This window comes from Temnothorax nylanderi, unplaced genomic scaffold (assembly GCF_030848795.1).
Source record: "Temnothorax nylanderi isolate EJ_2023f unplaced genomic scaffold, tnyl_v1.0 TNYL_tig0411_pilon, whole genome shotgun sequence".
In the NCBI taxonomy this organism is placed as follows: Eukaryota; Metazoa; Arthropoda; class Insecta; order Hymenoptera; family Formicidae; genus Temnothorax; species Temnothorax nylanderi.
The window spans coordinates 104775-125929 of NW_027249473.1; the positions used below are offsets into that span (position 1 = coordinate 104775).

General features: G+C 41.9%; 1 protein-coding gene and 1 long non-coding RNA gene across 16 annotated transcripts in view; one reads left to right on the top strand and one right to left on the bottom strand.

Moving 5' to 3' along the window:
• Window positions 1–21155, top strand: part of LOC139782424 (ras-related protein Rab-37) — a 118205-nt gene that overhangs the window by 94789 nt on the left and 2261 nt on the right. For 7 of the 15 annotated variants that reach the window (XM_071721463.1, XM_071721460.1, XM_071721456.1 and 4 more), the window contains 5 exons: window positions 16435–17330; window positions 17706–17816; window positions 18309–18417; window positions 20220–20330; window positions 20976–21117. In XM_071721463.1, the coding sequence (XP_071577564.1) occupies window positions 17055–17330; window positions 17706–17816; window positions 18309–18417; window positions 20220–20330; window positions 20976–21117 (749 nt within the window). In that variant the 5' untranslated portion in view covers window positions 16435–17054. Of the gene's footprint in view, window positions 1–4; window positions 609–16434; window positions 17331–17705; window positions 17817–18308; window positions 18418–20219; window positions 20331–20975; window positions 21118–21155 lie in introns of those variants that run through there. The other 8 variants (XM_071721454.1, XM_071721451.1, XM_071721453.1 and 5 more) reach the window with 4 other exon arrangements.
• The window catches only part of LOC139782427 (uncharacterized), an 81914-nt gene that overhangs the window by 56297 nt on the left and 4462 nt on the right, over window positions 1–21155 (bottom strand). The window lies entirely within an intron of this gene.

Sequence of the window (21155 nt, forward strand, 5' to 3'; positions counted from 1 at the left end):
AAAAAAATACTCAATTTCACATTTCAAGATAATCATTCGCTCCCGAAATGTATACAAATTTTATTATTAATCGAAGATGTGTCTCGTCCGGTGGCATAAGTTTCCGTTTATCGACGTTACGACAACGATAAATATAAATTTTTCATCTTAGTTCCAAAGATGAAAAAATTATATAAATATTCTTTCATTCAGTCAGTCGAAAATCGACGAAGATTGAACGATGACGTTGAGTCAGGCGTTGAATTCGTTACACGAAACGAATGACAGTCATCACGAGAGCGATCACGGTTCAGCCGGAAAGTGAAAAATGATTCCTCGCGTACCTCGTTATAAGCGAGGGCACATTGCACGTGGATAATCCAGTGAGCGATGTACGTTATGTGCCGGTGATTGAATATCGCATCGCTGCCGCCACGCGTGTTACGACAGTCTCTTGAGAAGAGAAGTGGCACTTTATTCATATATTATTCGCGACGATATAGAGGCATCGATACACCGATAATCGGATACACGACTGCGCTCACTCGAGCGCTCGGGATCTATGTCGGAGATGTGCGCTCGTTAGTCGCTGGGATGGATAAACGGAGGAAGGGAAACACGTCGAGAAGGTATCTCTCTTAATTAACCCTTAACCAGGCAACCTCCTTTCCGATCAAAGTAGAAGCACGCAATCTTCTCTATGTTAATTATCTCACAGAGTTTCTTTAGCAAAAATGTAGAGATCCACATGTTTAGATGAAGGATAATGAACGGATGATAAAAATTCGCGTGAACCACTCGATACATAAACCGAAAGATAGTTCAGAATCGCGAGGATTAGCTATCAGATTTAAGATATTTGAGGTAACATGATTTTTTTTTACTTATGTGAACAGAATCGATAATACGCAGTATTTGATATTCGATTTCCAGGAACCGTGCGTATCGGGGGTGTTGATACATTCCTATATGCATATAATAGATGGGTAGCACGTGCTATTCGACAGAAGGACTGTTAATGAACCGCAAGCGGAATCAAAACGACGTCTCTCTCTCTCTCGGTCTTTCTCTCTATCCATCCTCTATAGATAATAGAGGGGTTGTTTGTGCCATCAATTTCTCCAACCCCGTTTGCTTCGGTCGCGTCGCGACGCGGAGCAGGAAGTCTGGCTCGAAACCAATGATAATCAGGACGTGATAAAGGGTGGCTCGCCGCAGCTCTCTGGGTTTATCGTACGCCTGAGGGCGAGCGAATAAAACGCCTTTAAACCGTCATAGGTGCGAAAGGGCTCATACGATAATCACCGAGAGTTACGACATGGATGATCCGGCGTTGTTTCTCCGATAAAATCTCGGCTTTACGATAAAAGCGCCGTGTGGGTGGGCGAGTTTTCTGATGGGAGCGATGTCAAAGAACTTGGCTGCTTTAGCAATCGATAGCCTAGTGAGACGTCAAGATCGGATAATTAACGAATTGTGAAACGAATTGGAAGATTATATTCCTATTGAAAAAAGTGCAATTAATTAACTGGAGGAATTGATGAGAAAATGAATTTAGAGTTTTGTTACGTGAGGATTAAGGTGCGTCGTAGCGCTCGCCAGTCTGATAAATTAGGAGTCCATTAGGAGTATCTTTTTCCACTCGGGAAATACAACAGGCGAAATTTCCGTTTATTCCAATATTTCACTCCGTTTTTCTGCTCGCTTGCAAACGGTAAACAAGATGCAGCAGCAGCAGCAGCGAGAGTTGGGAGCCACCTCCCAATCCCATCCCGTTCACTTAACGAATTAGCGTTTAATTTCAAATTAACGTGTACGTCGTTGTTGTTACACCGGGACACCTCGCTAGTCTCGCGAGAGTTTCACAATTTGCACAGTAACGCTTTACAGGATTTGCCCGTTTAATTCGATTTGCCTCTCCTGGACTGTCTCTACAGCCGCGTCATTTGTTTGCTCGCGCCGGTCACTGGATAAACTTTTGTATCTTCTAATTATGTCCCGCTCGCCCCCTCTCGTCCAGAGTTTTTCAACGTGCAGTGCAGTGTGCACTTTTTGCGTCGAGAAACGCGAAATTGTACCACAATTTGTCTTGCATTAACCTACTTTCATGTAAGGCAATCGTTCCATTGATCGTTACGCCATTATCCAATTCGCGTGTTCGCGATAAGGCGAGCCGCGATCTACTTCTTCCGATTCGACGAACAGCATGCAGATTTAGAAATCGTATATTTCACGAAGTTAATTTGGAGATTATTTCGACCGCAATTTAGACAGCAATCGACCGTTTAATTAGCTTTTGCTTTTACGCATAGCAAATATCGTAAATATTATAACGAGATTGAATCGAGGTCAAATTATTTTATATCGTTTCTTATACGCTTAAAGCATTATTATTAGTACTTGTTCTATGTTCTTTTCTTTGTACTATGTCTTGCACTCTGTGTAGATAATATACTGTACATTCATCTCTTTATATTTAGAAAATATTAAATTGCACGAACAGATGAAAGAGATATAAAGATTAGCTTCGAAATTAAAAACCTGCTTTAATTTAGAAATATTCAAATTCAGTTCAGTTTGAACATATTCGAAAATATCAAAAGAACACAAAAATAGTTATCTGATTAATTTTTATCTGACAGTCCGCTAATCGTTTTTATTGGATTATTTCCGATTGTAATTTTTACTCCCTTCGAATGATCGAACAAACATTAATATCTGTCCAATAAAGAACTAGGACTTGGAATTTTATATAGACATTGGATTCGAGCTGAAGATCATTAGTTAAGATTAATTTCTGATATAATACAAGACACAATGAAGAATCATAATGGTCTCACACCCTTGTGCCGCATAGGGTCAGATGTGACTATCTAAGGACGTGACTAACGATTTATTTGACGAATAAAGGGAATTAATTTCGTGTCCCTAAGTGCCGCGACGCATCTGGCTGCACGTCACTCCGATGTGCAGCGTGAGACTGCGAACTGCGGTGCACGTGACAATATGTGCAATGTGTGCGCCGTATACGCTCCGCGACTTGCTGCACGCCGTGGTCTTGTACGACGTGCAGTGCCGCAGCGTCGTAAACGGTGGGGGACCAGCTGGACGTAAACGTCTCTGTGAACAGCCTCGCGTTAGACTTAGAGGACAGGCGGCACTTGTTCAAATGTTGTCACACGTGGAAGCGTAATGAAAGCACGTGTCATCGTTCATAGCTCGGCGTCATTACGTTTTGAGGACGTAACGATATTTCAACACGCACTTTTTCACGCGTTTCAGTACGAGACAAGAGTGCGAATTAATATTAATTCTGTATAAGTACGTAAAATTTTATCTGAATTTTTTGGTAGATATACGATTCATTGTTTATTTATCTGCACGATTGCAGTGCAATATTTGGCGACTATGCCTCTCCGAAGAATTACTTTGAGATCGAAGTTTAACTCTCGACGCGCGCTCTTTACGAAACTTTCAGATTCCGGGAAGGAATTTCTTATCTTGCTACACATCCTTCGTGTTGCATTGCCATTGCTCGTTCATCATTTCTGCATGTTCGCGCGCACTCGTCAGCGTCTTTCGACTTCACCGGTGCTCCCGTAGTCGACTTCCCACAGTCTTCACCAAGGATCTGCATTATTCCGGACCTTAAGAGCTCCATTATGGAAAGAGGGAAATATTAGAGTATCCTACGAATACGTCCGCGTTTGTGACGAATGTTTTATGCGTCTTAAGGGCTCACCCAACCCACGAAATGGTGTACCTTCGATGATAAATTCACAAAGGGAAGGAGACATTTCATTTTCTTAATATACATTATTTCATGCTCCTTCGTGAACAAACGTGTCAGAAAGTCAAATATTTATCTTCCTTCCTGTCATAAATCTTCGGAAATTTATAATTTAGTACTGAAGACACAAAATTAAGATATCTATTTTGAAACAAAATTCTAGCTAAGTGCTGACCATTGTAGCGCAGAAGAGAGCTCTTACTTTCAGAATTTTTCTCATTTATCGTTTTTCGAGACGTACTTTCCAATCGATTCGAAGGAACTTTCGCGCGACAAATTGCGCCGAAGTATCTTCGCGTGCTGTTCGAGATGAACCAGGAGCACGAAAACCGGATCGGGCAATCTTGTTACGCTCCTTTTAAAATCCCAGTGGTCGTCTATGCACGACCGTAGCGGTTACTTTTCATTTATGCAGAGGCGGAGGCGAGTCTTCGCGCGGTTTACGCAGCTTCCGTAAATTACAATTTAGCAATTTTTCGTTTCGCAATTGCGCGCACGCAAAACAGCAAACTCGTAAAATCGTGCCGTCGTTTATCACTTCGTCCGCGATGCTCGCGCAATTAAGTTGTTTGCAATAGCTCGTTCCATCGGTACACCAGTTTTTCCTGCTTGCCGTTTTTCCTTTTCGCCTATATCCCAAAGAACGCAATCGTTTTTTGCCTACGGGATGATATCCTCGTGTTTTCCCTTCTCTTCTTCCGGTACGGCCAACCGGCGCGTGTTACGTGAGGCGGCACGAGATAGTTTCGTTTAATCACAGTTGAAGCCGATTTCAATCGCAAGTTCCCTTTCTCTCTCTATCTCTCTTTCTCTCTTTCTCTCTTTCTCGAACGGCTCCCGTCGACCTTAACGAGTTTTTCCCATTCGGCGCCAGGCGACTTTTGCTTCCTTTCTCACGGTCCGCCGGTCAGGCCTCTCTCGTTAGCCTAAAGATATTTTGTCCGATGAACTCTTGCGGCTCGAGCGGAAAGTCCGGTCGCTCTATCCATTGTTTCGATCGTCGACCGCTCGACTGTATAAGAAGAAAACGTTCGATTATCAATTTCGATTCTATCATACAAAATTGTTGAATACGTTGTTTATCCAGCGTTTTGTATGCTTATCGTGTATGCCGCAGTAGAATTTTCACAAGCATATAATGATAAAATACTGTATAATTTAACAAAAAAAATAATTGTTGAATAGCACACTTTTTATTTTATATTGTTATCTAACTATTTATGTGATTCAAAATTTTATATTAAATAGTATTTATCTTTTACAAACGTTTCAAAAATATTTCAAGCGCCGGTTACCGATGATTACTTTTTACTTCACATTGTTATCTAGCTATTTATGTCATTCAAAATTTTATATTGAATGGACTTTATCTTTTACAAGCGTTTACAAGCGTTTGTAGCAGTCACCCTAAGGAGATAGGGCGACACTTTGTCTACGTTTACGAAATCCTCTTATTCCTTATCAAACAAAGTGGTGATTTTTGAGTTAACCGTTATCAGCAGCATTATGTGTTAAATCGGCTGAGTAAGTAACAGAACTTCGCATGAGATACGCGGATGATCTAATCGTGACTCGTGAAAGCTACGAATCCCTCGCGAATACATCAACTGCGCGCTGAACAGATCACTCAGTCACTCAGGTAATGCCCTAGCAGTTTCCTTATCAGCTATTGATTCTTCATCCATCCAGGCGCTATTCCTCCTCGTCGAATTAGCATAATGTTGCCGCGGGCCTTGCATATTCATCTCACCGCAGGTTGCCCGCGCCGCATCGTATCGTATCGTATTATACGTAGAAAGTAGATCGTCCGATAAAGTCCTTTAATTTCGGGGTACCTCGTGACGTTTTAGCTCTCACCACGGGAAAAATTGTCTTGACGAGCCCCCCCCCCCCCCCCCCGATAATATCGCGTGAACGCGAGCGCGCGCACGCTCGCTTCACATGTCGCCCCAGGCGACAGCTGTCTTGTCGCGGGGCACTTGATATTGCAAAATATGTATCCTCTATCGGAACGGATAATATATTAAGCCATCTCTCGCTCGTTAGACCGTCGAATAACGTTAACCCGTTCGATATCCTTCGCGTAACTCGATGTCCGCCCCTCCGTAATTGAATATCGATTCCTTGCCGATATCGATCGTACCGGCGAGCACGTCGCGATTTATTAAATGCCTAAATTGACTTAACTGTCGCGTTTGAGTCGAGTAACGCGATTGAGAAGCGCGCCTTCCGCGCTACCGTATAGATCTCGCGTTACCTCGGAGGCTGCTCACAGGCGCATCGTCTACTCCTGTACTCACGCTGATAACGACGTCGTGATATACAGCTACAGATTATAGGCTAATGTGCGTCAGGCTTCACAGTCAGGCATGTTAACGCGATCGCTCCGGCGGTAAGCTCTCGGCACTTAGCTTCTCTGAATATAACGCAGCCACGACTGTTTCCAAAACTATGCGGGAAACCACAGAGTGGCTTCCCACACATTCCCGGAAAACAAGAGATTCCTCGCACAAAAACAAATTGAAGATGTATAATTAATGTTTTCATATAACGAAGTGTTCTATCTATATGATAAAATAGCCATGATTTTATGAACACCTTTATTACGTAACTTCGTGATATTTTTATAGGTATCTCAAATGCATATTTTTTTCGAGTATAGGCTCGCGATTTAACGCTATAAATATCTTTAATATCGAAGATGTTTATAGCATTTTCCCGCAATAACGAGGACAAGCGGCTTGTTGAATAGGAACTTTTGTTACTGATTTACAGTTGTAGACTTTGAAGATTGTTTAGAGATTGTTGGCGGTAGTTTCATCATGGTGATCGATAGTCTTAAATTTCCTCGTACGCTTATAGTATGCCACTTCAGGGAAGGAACGGAGAACACGTAACTACAGTTCGAGAATTGCTAGAATATACAATATTCTCGAATGCAATTGTACCCAATTTCGACTGAAAATTCATTTTCAGTGTTCTCTGATCTTACGAATGAGTTTAGATAGCAGAACTCCGCAATTATGCTGTAAAACTTTATGCGGGAAAGAAAATATCCGCCGCGCGTATAGAATCCGCCGCCGCGTCGTCGCTTAAATCGAAATATTGTCCTCGAGAGCAAAGAAAACGCAGAATGTGGTAGAATGTGAATGCGCCACAGTAGCTGCATTCTCCTGGGAGACCTGCGCAACAATTTATGCCACCCCTCCCCCTATTTCTTCAGAGCCTTTAAAATTCTTAAATCGTTGGATTAAAGTCAACTCACAACCTTCTGGGACAAGGTTATTTCGTGTTGCGTGGAAATCGCACAAGTTGCGATTTATAAACTTGAACTTAAAGGGACATTTGCGCGCTAAATAAATTTACGCAAAATGCGAAATATAGGAAGAACGCCGAATGCAAAAGACTTCTTTTCTTCCTCTCTATCTTCTAATCTGTATTCATGTTCTCGCGATCTCATTTCGATACTTTAACGTGCCCGGCATCCATTGAGAATTCAATCGTCGGTGATAGTTGCGCTACTTCTTTTTGCCAGAAGAGCGCATGCCAGATTCATTATCGTCTCTAGAGACGATGAGCTAACGGAAAGAACAGAAGCCGATCACGTGGAAGCGCGGCGAGCGCAACGACGACTCGGAGTGACGAGCAAAAAGAGACGAGATCGAGAATCACGGAAAAGTCCGTGAGAGAACCAGTTCTCGTGGAACGAGTCGGATAAGAGCGCGAGCCAATGTCCATCGCATTAATATGATTTAAGGCGATAATTACCTCCGCGCGTAACGATCTGGATGCCGCGCGCGGTGCAGTGACACATTTCGAATTCCTGAAATCACGCTAATTAGCAACAAGGCACTTTAAATATTTCTCTCAGAACTTTCCCGTATACTTTATGCACTTCTTAAAATGCTTTGCTGTCCGTATTTGCGACGGATAATGGGAGAAAAAAACACTGGAGAGAATTAAAAGTGATATTTTCACTCTAATTAGATTAAATTGGAACTTTAAAATATAGAAAGCATTTTCAAGCAACATTTTAACGTTATTTAATATCACGATATTATATTGTCATGACTTATAGACAAACAAGTTAATCTCGTGAATATTTTAATTTTGAAGTAATAATTCCAGCGTTTTAATTTTGAAGCAATAAATTCTCATAAACGTTTTAATTTTGAAGTAATATCTCTCATCAATGTTTTAATTTTAAAGTAATAATTCTCGTCAATGTTTTAATTTTAAAGTAATAATTCTCGTCAATATTTTAATTTTAAAGTAATAATTCTCCATAATTATCCGATAATTAAACAACATTGAATCAAAAACATCTGTCGTAATTACGGAACCGACAATTTCCGTAGATTATTTTGCCAAAACACATTAAAGAGCTGTAATCCGGCCTTAAATATCTGCACACGCAGACTGTACCTGCGGCGGTCAGTGTGAAACGCGTGAAATGTAAAATCTACACAGAAGCTATCGATTATGTATTTGCCATTTATCGTTAGCAGCCAGATTTGTCTATGTCAATCGGTCCTCAGCGTGGCGACGTACCGAGCACTGTCAGCCGGCAAGTTACGCGAGTGATTTATGAAGGGTACGACAGAAATTACGCGAGCGACTCTTAACTGCTAATGCGGGGTGTGGCCGCTCTCTCATTACATAACTTGTCGACCTAAGTGATTGACTGCATTTCGCGTTGCACCTTTCCATCAGGAAGTGCAGGTGCCACGTGGATTTGGCATTCGCCGCACCAAATTGGATTCTTCCCTTTGGTTTATAACATTCCGCAGAGTCCTAAAGAGGTTAGTGAAGTAAGGATGTCCCCCTCTATTAAGCGAAAATTCAAACCCGGGCTAAATATTTATCTATATAATTTTCTAGCGGCTGACAATACTCACAATTAAGGTTATGATATATTTATCAGAAATTATTATACGCGTTAATAAATATCACGGGAAGACAATTAAAAGCGCGAATTATATATTTCCGAATTTACTAATGAACACGGTATCAACAAATTAGTACAATTAATTATACGACTGATCATTTATTATGATACACGCATTTTGTGTGCATAACAAATAAAATGTACGTGCAATGCATCCTTATATATTTACCCGTATACTTCATGTTTTATTTATTGTTTATAATATTTATGTCGGATCGGACCCGATAATCGTGTTACATTACACCTCGTTATCGGCTAACAGTGTATTTCACAACACCAGTGCATTAAATTGACATAGATAAATGTTAATGTGACTTTAACGTCAACTGCCGACGGATTTATTGCAACATTCGTATAGGTAATCGGCTGATGATCAGGGTGATCGATCAGGCTGACAATTGCAATTAATTTCTATTCATGTCACATTGGTGGTCACGCGGTCGATTGAAAATTATCACGTAATATGTAAATTTACATATGAAATGCGGCAATTCGCCATTTGCCCGAAAGCAAATATTATTTCCTGCATTTCCGAAATTCTCAAACGCATCTACATTTGTGACAATCTCCTGTTTCGCATATCAAATATTATTATTTCATGTATTATGTATATCATTACATTTTTACGATGTGCATTGTAATTTTTCCTAACGTAATTAATAAAAAATGCACTTATAATTGTTTACCAGTTTTCACGTTATAATCTAGCTTTATAAATTATTGTAAAAAAGAGTATGTTTTTTTTATATAATTTGAATTACAGCAATATTTCCTCTGCGCGTCAAGTCGCATATTCGTGTTTATACGAAAACTGCGAATTTATGATAGGAAAATAGGATAAACGACGCAAAGTGTCTCTTATAACATATTAGCTAGCGTTTGACGTCCGCGTTTTGATCGCGATAAAAAGAAAACGGAAGGAAAAAAAATAGCCACGCGGGAAACATCGTCACATCCTTGATAACGTGCATCACAACATGAGCGTCTGTCAAAAACGTCAGATATAATGGTATACATATTCATTCATCAATCCTGGATTGATATCCACTCCGGCGAGCGTCGTCTATCGTGCCGGCACGCGCGATGGCCGACTCAGGCTTTTAAAAATCCGGTGATTAATAATTTTGACCGAAGCGACCGAGTTGCGGAACACGCTCGCATGCACGGACAAAAATATCTATACATATTTTCCGATTCGATATCAATCGGGAAACCAAATTCGCGGTCGATCCGGACATTCCGGGCAATATGTTTCAACGCGTCACATCGCGATTGAATCGACGGTATCGCTCCCGATTTCTATGTCTCGATCAGTAACAGCCATTAACGGAAGATGCATTCATATTAGACACAGTTGATTTTAGCGCTTCGATAAAAAGATTTATGTAATTCTTAAGTAATTGTGAATTTAAAAAGTTATTCATTCAATCCTTGCCAATAGAATTTTGTTACATTTGTGAAGTACTGTATCGAAGTAAGATCGACGATTTACGCCTTTTCAATAATCGGTTCAAGTGTGTCTTCATCTCTCGCGGCTGTCATCAAAAACGCATGCGAGTTATAAAACAGGCATCCGTTATAAATTGCCGCAAATTGTAAGACAAGATGCAAGATGCGATACGAAAAGCGTATCGAAACTAGAATTTGTTGGAAAAGTCCCTCGAGTGACATATTTCATTGAGGCAAGATCGAAATCGCGAGACAGCGACCGTATATTTATTCGCGCGCGCGCGTCCCGATTAAAATTCGCAATCCTCGCACGAGATACGGTTCATACTTTTGCCGGTGTCCCTCGGGCGAAATCCCCCGGCGGGCTTCGATTCGTTTCAATTATCGGAGGTAATTTAGTTTCGGTTTATTTTCCATTCGTACACGCGCATACGCCGGAATTTCCGTCGGCAACTTATCACATCCAATGCTCTTTCCCTTTTCTTTCTCTCGATGCCGCACGAGCGATTAGCGGTGATAGAGTGAGCAGAGTCGGATTATAGCTATATATATATTTTTCCCGGTATTATCTTATTCTATTGTCAATTTACATAAAATTAATTTTTTTATCAGAGAAGATTCTTCTTTACGATTATTTCGTAGAGTGGAGGATTTAAAAATGTCTTGAAATTAGCATATTTAATCAAACATTATATTAATATAAGTTTTGTTATTAATATAATATAAATTTATTATATTAATAATGAATCATGTATGTGGACACAAAAGATTTGTCATAAATTGAAAAGAAAATTATATACGATTTTTATTAACCATAATAATTATCGTTAGCTTCAATATTCTTTTTCCATCTAGAAGGACGTTTTCTAAACTTCTCTTCAAAAAAATTCAATCAGTAATTTTGTATAAAACAGAACTTGATGAGAAAACGACAAATTCTTCGTGCCAATTTAATACAATGAAATATAATTCATAGTAGTTTCAATATCTAAAAACAGTAAAAACACAAATATCTTTTAAAATTAATGAAACTAATAGTACGTGTTTTTATGTATTTATTCTCGCTTATATATTGCTTCTTTATCAATGTAGTTTCATTATTGTTATTGTAATTTGCTCCAATACGTTTCTTAAGAAGAGTGACCCGATAGCCATGTTTGGCTGTGCAGCCAGCGTGCGTTGCTGGCAGCGTAGTACTCTGCTTCAGAGTCGTAGGTTCGAATCCCACCGCGCCGCGGTACGTTTCTGTGTGTCTAATCTCTCTCTCTCTCTCTCTCTCTCTCTTGTTCGAGAATTTCATGCGATGATGATACTTTAATCGTTTACTCGAGGTTTTGACGAAACCGATGGTTTCGTTGAAGTCAGTGAATTTGAGAATTGTCATAGTTACTCTGAGCATGAAATTCATTAACATTATTTTATAACGGTTTTGAAAGAAAAGAATGCTGCTTAACGTTTTTTTTATTCTATATTACATTATTGTGTATTATAATTCGCGCGTATTATTTATGCAGAAAGCATATTTCAAGAATGTATTCACATAAATAATATTTTCCAACACACTGCGCCTCGATTATCGAAAGTTCTGGCGTATAGAATTTTCTTAATTAAGGATTATTTCAAGAAAGAACAGTCTAAAACAATAAGTTGAAATAAAAACTGCGGAGTGGACTAAAGAAAGCAATAAATGAAGAAAAATGCCAAGAGTAGTCGGCGTAATCAACACGTTAATTAGCATCGTCCTGCTAATTAGCGTCGTTCGTAACGGCTACCGTGCTAACGGCGATGTCTTCGCGAGCTGACCTTTCGTAAATCGACCTTAAACTTCGCACTCTCCTTCTTCCTCTTCTCCAGGGCCGAGGCCGGAAGCAGCCACATCAGCTTATATTTTATGCCGGTAGTTGCCTTCCAACTGTACGGTCGATGCGTCCGTAATGTTCAATGGCACCCTCCGAAAGGGCGTGATTAATTCTCATAATGGCCGCTGCGTCGACTTAATGAGTGCGCTTTGTCGGACGGTCGTTGGCCGTCAGCCGCGCGGGAGAAAAATGAAGGGCGACACTTTTTCGCGGAGATAAATACGGTCGGTGCATCAACTTGCAGACGTTGTAGGCGGCAACCGACTTTGATAAAGCAGCTTTCCGGCAAGTCAGCATACTGTGCCGAGGAGAACGTTATCGATACCGTGACTAGGCGGGCGCGATAAACGTTATCTAACATCTCGGTTCAATGGAAAAGTCGCGAGATCAAAGACAATGACGGAAAAAAGTTCTTTCGTTATAACGAGTCGCCTTTTTCGTGTAGTAACTCCGTCGCTCTTATCGAAGTATAAAATCGCTGTATAAGAGACATTTTCGTGGATTTTTAGGATGTAGGTATAAACGTGAATATAAGCTCTTTACCACTCCGTAGTGATGCTGTTTACCTTATCTTATCTACTGTCATTGGGTCGTGAGTCAAGGCTGATGCGAATTCGTGTTTCGCGTTTTTCATTCACGCGAGGCCACGTCTTTGGATTTATGGACAGAGAAAATGGAATTGCACGCGAAATCGCGCGAAAGCGTAATAATTTTTTATTTGTTATACTTACTCGTTAATCGGCGTGACAATTAAATGGTGTGACAAATTAACCGCGAGAGATCTTGATCGAATTATTAGGTTTAAAATTTATTTATTTTTTTTACTGCATTATCTTCAATATTCGCGGAGTGTATACGAGTCGATTCTTCTCTTCACGCCTCGTTGCGAACATTCGTGTTCTTGTTACGTCGAGCACGTCGGCACGTGTCGAGAGCCCCACGTGGACTGCCGCGATCGCAACTGAAATCAGTCCATCGGGTTCAACATCCTTTCTTTACCTGGCAGCGCGCCGCTTACATAAAGACATCCAGTTACATCACACACAGATCTTTCGTTTTTATTAGTCTACGTGAATTCTTAACCTTTCAACTACGTGGTTTAGAATACATCACACATGCTCGCGCACCGTGCGCTTTGTCGGACTTTTCTCGTGTAATGTATCTCACAGCAATGTATCAATCGCGATATCATAAAAAAAGACCGGTGTATTATCCAATCAGTATTGATTTTTAAAAAGTAAAAGTTTTAATTTTGATATTTAAAGAAGAAATACGAAAAAATGTATCTTTGATACTATAATATAGGTATACATTAAAATACATGAAACATATTAATGTATAATAGGTATATGATATGTAGGTATATCAATATACACTTTTTAAATATATAAAATACATGACAATGATTTAATAATCTCTTATCAAAAACATATAACATATATTTTATATATTTAAAAAAATCTATATTTGTATGAATATATTATATACATAATATATAAAATTTCATGTATAATGTTTTATACATTTTATTTTTTATACGCTAATACATACAATAACGCGTTTATTATTATAATACAATAATAAATAAATAATTAATGAATTTTCTAATGTAAACCATTTCAAAGCATATATAATTGCCCGATGTGTGTTAATTAAGTGTTATGCGTGTTAATTAAGTGACGCTAGAATGTTACCATCGGAGTCGGGAAAGTCGAAGAATCGCATGGGCGGTATGGGAGAAGGGAGAAGCGAGTCACCGGCGCGTGACTTTCCTTGACGCAATTTAGAGTCACGAGAGGGTCACGCGAGAAGATGGTGTCACTAACCGACGGTGTGCACGGACAATTCGTTCAGTGGCTCGATTAATCACGCCGCTGAACCGCGCCGACATAGTTAATTAATTAATCGCGCCTGGTGATCGTGACGCGCGTTCGCGTGGGACGTGGGACGGCGTCCCGTTTCCTCTCCGAGGAATGCTGTAAAAGGGCGCCACCAGTCGGGTAACCGGGTTCACGGTACGAGCCTTTTCGGTGTCGGTCGCAGCGTGGGTGGGCCCAAAGCGGTATAGTAGGCTGGGCCTGCCGGCCTCGAATCTGAACCATGATCCGGTTTTTGCGACGCGACCAATGCTGACGACAAAGGAATTTCTACGAGACTCGGGTCGCGTTGCGCTCAACTCGCGCGGACCTTCGGTAACTCTAACTCCGGAAAATTGTTCTTGAACTTCTCGCGAAAAGTAATGAACTTGCTTGCACTAATCAAAGAGTAAAATTGAGTCCCGCGTATATGAAGATTTTTTTCTGCATTCGAATAACCGCGAATGAGTAAGTCGTTAATTATTGGGAATACTTTTCGCGAATATTTTCGCGTTTATCCGCACGATATATCTTGTATTATACATTATTTGAATACGCGCGGCGCGTTCGCGCGTTAAATTATTCAAGCCAGAGCTTCCAGTCTCCCCTCAAAACGCGCGCTGCAAATGGACGGGTCAGGCATTCTGGCCACCGAATGCAATCGTCGAATCGACGGCGGTCTCTTTTCCGCGATTGCACAACCGCGAATTCGCCACGTGTCGCAGTCACACATCGAGCGAACGTCGATTGCCGTCGCCCGCGCTATTTCGTGCCCAATGAAGCCGGAAATGATCGGGCGGTCAGGTGTGAGTTTTAGAGCCTGGCGAGAGTCCAGCTCGATAAGCGTCGTTCGGTAAACAGGCGGAAAAACAGCGATGGGATGTATGTAATGCATTGAAATTATCGGGTAGAGCTAAATCGCGTGACGGAATCGCGTCTTCCGCAAGTTGCATGCATTCGCACGTTTTCAGCATCTTATGCGCTTGCACTTCACCTGAAGTTAAAGAGCGCGCTTTATTCCCGCCGGATATACGTTACTCCCGTTTGCAACGGGAAAACGAAAGCTCCTGTCGTTGCCGGAGCGACGCGAGCGACGGCGAAAGGTGCATTTTACTGCCGCGAAAACGAATACCGATAAATAAATAAAAAACTAGAGACGAGTACGTAGGACGGTATTGTATCGCGCGATATAATAAAAGCTGGAAAATAATCAATACCTGAAAATTCGACGGCGAATATCGGTATTATTTTAGGCTCTGAAGATCTTTTTTCGGCGGAGAGAGTTTTGATGCGTTATGGCGTAAAACGATCGCCGATATATCGATTCGCGAGAGATGGCCCGAACCGGAGACGATTTACGGCGGCCGACGAGTTTTACCACTCGGGTTTTTTTTTACGAGGGCGATAGAAAACGCGAAGTGTATTTCGGAGTATGATACCAGCATTTTCCTTCCTGCGCTACGACGCGACACGCGTATCCATTATTATCGGATGTCAGTAATTTACGAGAACGTAAAAGAAACCAGCTATAGGCCGCCGAGTATCCATTAGTGCAGATGTTTCCTTCGAGAAACAAAGACCGTTTCCGCTCTCGATTTACGCGCGAGGCAATTCGTTATCGCGGCCAGGCGCTTTATACACCGCGACGGGCCTGTAATTGTTTCGATCTAGCTTTGCTGTAACACGGCGAAAGACGTCAGCTGTACGAGGGATTAAGTCTCTGACGAAGATTTAATCCTTCGCGAAATCTACGTCGAAGCTGACGTCGTTTACGACGCGATAATCTCGCACATTTTTACACACATTTTTACACACTCAACGCGAACGAAATTCGTCAGGTGCTGCGCTCCTCCGAATGGATTAATCGCGTCACGATCGATCTCGATCTCCTGGGAAGCTCATTGCACGCGACTGTGACTGACATTCCTGTGTTTCATTAAAGCCGCCTCGCGCTTACGTTTACGTAACTGGTCGTGACGCACTCCGGACAGTTCAATCCGTCGCTCGCTGTGTGCAAATTGCTGTCCACCGACGGCGCCTGACGCTGCGAATTATACTCCCGTTCGTCAAATGTCGGGATATTTCAATAACCAGGCTCGGCTTCACATGGTTAACGCGTCAGAGATCAAAGAGAATACTTTTCCTTTTGCACTCATCGACTGGATTTCCGTTTAATATTCGCGAAATCGCAATGTAGAGCCGATGGGCCGGCCGGCCTCCATTCAAGCGCCGCGCGGCTATTCACGGTGACAGAGCAATTTTACAGCGCAAAAATTTTCCAATCTTACTCCGATTAGCGATCGCTCCACGTTGCGCGTTGAACAAACGCGTGCTCCATCGCAATGTGTAACAGAGCTTTTTATGTTATTTTAACAATATTTGATTGCGTGTCCAAAGGGCACGGACAACACCAAGCGCGATAAAAAATGTTTCTCAAAATTTTCGCTCTTGACAACATAACGTTACATTTCTCTATTCTGGTTATAGCAGAAATATTAATGCCAATAGTATATGTATAATGGAGAATTATCCTGGAAATTTGCACCAATTTAGGTGATTGCATTCCGTGACTCATCGTGCAGCCGGACGGTTCCGCGGAATTTTCCCCGTGTTCACTCGATCGCGCCGGCACGGCGCGGGCGCTTCGTTCCCGCTAAAGGACTCCTCGAAAGTGCCAGATCGCATTTGCACGATTCGAACGGCGGACCGTACTTTCACTCGATCGCCTGTCCCGTACCTCGTCGGCACGTCGGGGCCCTCGCCGCCGTAAACGCAAAGAGGAGAACCGCTTGGGACGCGGAGCGGTGCGACGCGAGAAGGGAGAGGAGACTCCGGGCAGAAGGAGAAACGCGAGAAGAGGAAGCAGACACGCACGTACGCACGCACGCACGCACGTACGCACGTACGGCGGCGTACGTACATACGTAACACATACGAGCGAACGAGCGAAACGAATCGAGTGGGCGCTCGCGAGTACGGGGAGAGGTTTAGTGACCTCGGCGTGTCGCCGTCGTCCTAAGGAGAAGCAGAAGGAGTAGGAGGACGACGACGACGACGAGTACGAGCACGGGCACGGGCGCAAGCACGAGCACGACGACGCTGAGGCGCAACGAGACGACGAGGAGTGGCCGAGAAGAAGAAGAGCAAATTGGTGCTCCCGGTAGCAGGGGCCCATGAGCGCCGTGGAGGAAACATTACGCAACGCGTCGAGGCGCAGCAGATACGGCACGCGCGGCAGCGGCAGCGGCGGCTCGATCGGCGCCGATTGGTCCGCGCCGGCCGCACGGGGCCCGGCCCAGCCGACCCCCGTCGCTGCGCCGGCCGCCACGTCCACCGCCTTCACCAGGCCCCAGGATATCACGGGCCCGGCCAGACGCCAGTCCTCGCGCGATAGCGTCGATTCCGCCGGCCAGCACACCCCACCTGATCATGCGGACCTTCTCTTCAAGGTCCTACCTTGCCCCCTGATACCCGCTTCCTCGCACGCTCGCTCATCTCACGCGACGATACGCCAGCATTTCGTTGTTTTCTCTTGTTTCTCTCGCTCGCCGAGCGCGACCAATCCCTCGGACGTGATCGCTTTCTGTAATCTTATTAATTTTCTTTTGTTTATTTTATTTTAATTTTAATGTATCTTACTCTTTGGAAACTGTGTGGCGTATTTTTAAATTTGGATGGTTAGTAGGCCATATTACCTCGCTTTCTCTTTTTATCTCTTCTGTCGAATTGGTTCGGTCGGAATTAAGATTTGAAAATTACGCGAACAGATGAGCGAGCTGGAATAAGAATGAAACGATTATTTGAACAATCGTTGCTCGATGCAGGTGATGTTACTCGGTGACAGCGGCGTTGGGAAAACCTGTCTTCTGACGCGTTTCCGCGACGGCCGCTTCCTCGCGGGAAACTACATAACGACCGTCGGCATTGACTTTAGGGTGAGACTTTAGGGTTACCATCTTGTATTTATTCACTGTTAAATATTAAATATTAAAGGATGAAATTTAAACCAATACCTTGAGTTAATAATAACATTTGGTTATTTTTAACTACCACATGTGTGTCGAAATTTATTATTTTAACATAAAACAGTATTATTTTAACTTTATTGGTTTTGTTAAATTTACATTGTTTTAGTTAAATTAACGATATATTTTTTTAGTAGAAGCAGTAACGATCTATAAGAATGATTAAAAATGACTCGAATTGAATATAATTTGACACTACGAATTTAACAGTGCATACGCGATTAACAGAGAATGCTCTCGTGCCGATGAACTTTCCATTAATGATTCTCTAACAACGAAGTGTATGTTGCTCACATTGGACGACGGTACCTTCGTGATTTATAAGACTGGCCTTCGTGGGATGTTACAAAAATTTAAGTAAAATACACAAATACAATAGAAATGTCTTTCCTATCTTTGCAGAACAAAGTTGTCACCGTCGACGACACGCCGATCAAGCTGCAGATATGGGACACAGCCGGCCAGGAAAGGTTCCGAAGCGTGACGCACGCTTACTACCGAGACGCACACGGTAAACTCTTTTCTTTCACGTCACAAATCTGCCTTGATTTTCAATAAGGCGCGGAATATTCGCCCAGTACAAATTAACAAATGGATCGAAATTGAAATTAGCAAAAATTAACGGAAAATTAATATTAATTTTTTTTTAATTTGAAACATTCATTTTATCGCTAGTATTATGCAAACACCACGATAAATCATGTATGATATAATATATTACATTTGGAAATTATATGTATACATATATATCGCAATTAATTTAACACACTAGGATAATCGCGACGTGACGACATTCTTGATAAAAACCGTGTTTAACACAGTAGCATCGTGCTATCGATAAATACGAGATTGTTGGTGATGATTCTCCACACGTTATGCAATATCTCGTAATTATTTTATTCTCGCATTGCAAACGCCGCTACGATCTCAAAGCCGTGCATACGTTTTACTGGTTCCGCGTTTTACACAGCGGAAAATAATGAGAAATATCTCTCCCGGCGAGAGATAACGCGCTTTCGAGCGTCGGGTATTTAATGCATGCTCGGTTTAATCGAGGAGCTTTCCTCTTACGGCAATTACGAAACGCGAATTTTAATCCGATTATTGTTCGTCAATTGCCTTGCGCAAAGTATTTCAGATTCTCTCCTCTGAATTTTTCTTAATTTGCGAATCCGATGATCGAATTAAAATCGACTTTTCCGTAATAAAAAATTGGTGATTTGGTCCAATATATTTTTTCTAATAAATTTTCAACAATTTAAATATTGTTAATTATATTTATATATAATTAATTAATATTATAATTGATTTTGAAATGTAAGATAGTAGTAAGAAGTGTGTATGAAGAGCACGTGTAAAAATAAATATAGGTAATTTTTTAAACTAACTTTTGCTGTAGAACTCGAGTTTAGTCCTTTTCTGTCTTTCTCAAGGACTCATCTATACCAAAATTGGTTTTGGGAATGGGAATTTGAGACTTCTTGTTCATGTAACGAACTTTCCGAGTAGCATAGAATAGCAGCGTTACATTGGTGCGCCTCCGGGAAAATCTTAATTGCTCGACTTGGTTATTCACATTCGAATTCGAAATGTCGGTCCGTTTCCAGGCTTGAGATGATCAATTTGGAACGTTACCGCCATCACTCTCGGCGAACTCGACTTTACAATGCATGAACCATTCGTAACTTCCTAACCCGAGCCCTAGCCGTTGTTCCCGATTTTGTTGCTCCGCCAGTTCTGGCCAGGTGCCAAACTCGATTCGCGTATATAGATACGGAGGAAGAAGTACGGGGAGATTGTCTGAAGGGGGAACCTCATTGTTTATCCGTCTGACAGTTCTAAAGTTGTTGCGACAATAATGCTGCGTTGCATCTCAACTTCAGAAGTAATCATTCCGGTCGAGTGAATTCGACGCAATAATTAGACGCGTCACCCATCTAGAAGATTAGATAGCGACCATTGAGATCGCATTATAGAATTGAGGCGTTTAAGGCAAAAGTGAAAATTGACTTTATAATTCGCGAAGCATTTTAAATTATATAAGCTAAAGATTTAAGTATAACATAATAAGACTCGTTCCCGAATAATGTCGAAAAGTGAGAGAAAATCATGTATTCACAGATTATAATATTTTTGCGCTTTTGTTCTGAATTCGATTATCGTTTAATGTATTAAACTTTCACATGTATAAGACATACACGTATAAACGGATGCATTTACATACGTCGTAAAAAGCTTCTGACCGTCGCGTGACGTAAAGTCGATTAAGTAGTCAATGAAAAAGAAGCAATTCACACGACTGGCGTGTTCCAGCGCTTTTGCTGCTGTACGACGTGACGAATAAGACGAGTTACGACAACATCAGGGCTTGGCTGAGCGAAATCCGGGAACACGCGAGCGAGGATGTCGTCATCATGCTGCTGGGTGAGTCGCGTTTATATTTATGGTTTCCGTACCGATACGATAGATCTCTGCCCACTTGGGATCCTCACGTTTAAACGGGGATTTCGATCTTCGGCAGGATAAAACGCTAGAAATAACGGTCATGATAATGGTTTAGCGGAGATAAGAGCTCGGGAGAGCTATCTGGACGACCTACATAAATTTGATTTCAGCAGCATCGGTCAGATTGTCCGAAGTTGATATACATCCAGCTATCGAATCCGATTTAAATCAGAGATTGAGAACCAACAAAATTCAGGTTCCGGGAAAGATAAAATTCAACTCGCCGCGTTTCCGCTTAATGCAATTTGGCCCGCTTTGGAGAGCAATTAAGACAAATCTTCGCGAGTCCGCGTTCGGCTAGAAAAAGCGTTTGATATAAGTGTAAGAGGAATATGAATGTTTTCGACCATCCGCAATTTTACGTGTAATTTTTAGCTTTTAATTTGAAATCCTATTTCGATCCGAATGTACATCGTATATGGACTATCGGCTCACGCAAATTGACCTTAATTGCTCACGGGCAATCCAGATCGCATCGACCGAGAACACTATTAGCCTCGGAAAAGCTGGAAAAGCTGGATATTTTGTGATAATTAATTTTCTCGTCGCTGTATCAAACTGCAGGTAACAAGTCCGACTGCGGAACGGAGCGTGCCGTTAAGCGAGAAGACGGCGAGCGATTAGCGCAGGAGTACAAAGTGCCGTTCATGGAAACGTCTGCCAAGACTGGCCTCAATGTCGAATTGGCGTTTCTCGCCGTTGCACGGTACGGTTTCGATAAAATCGACGAAAGTAGAATAGTGT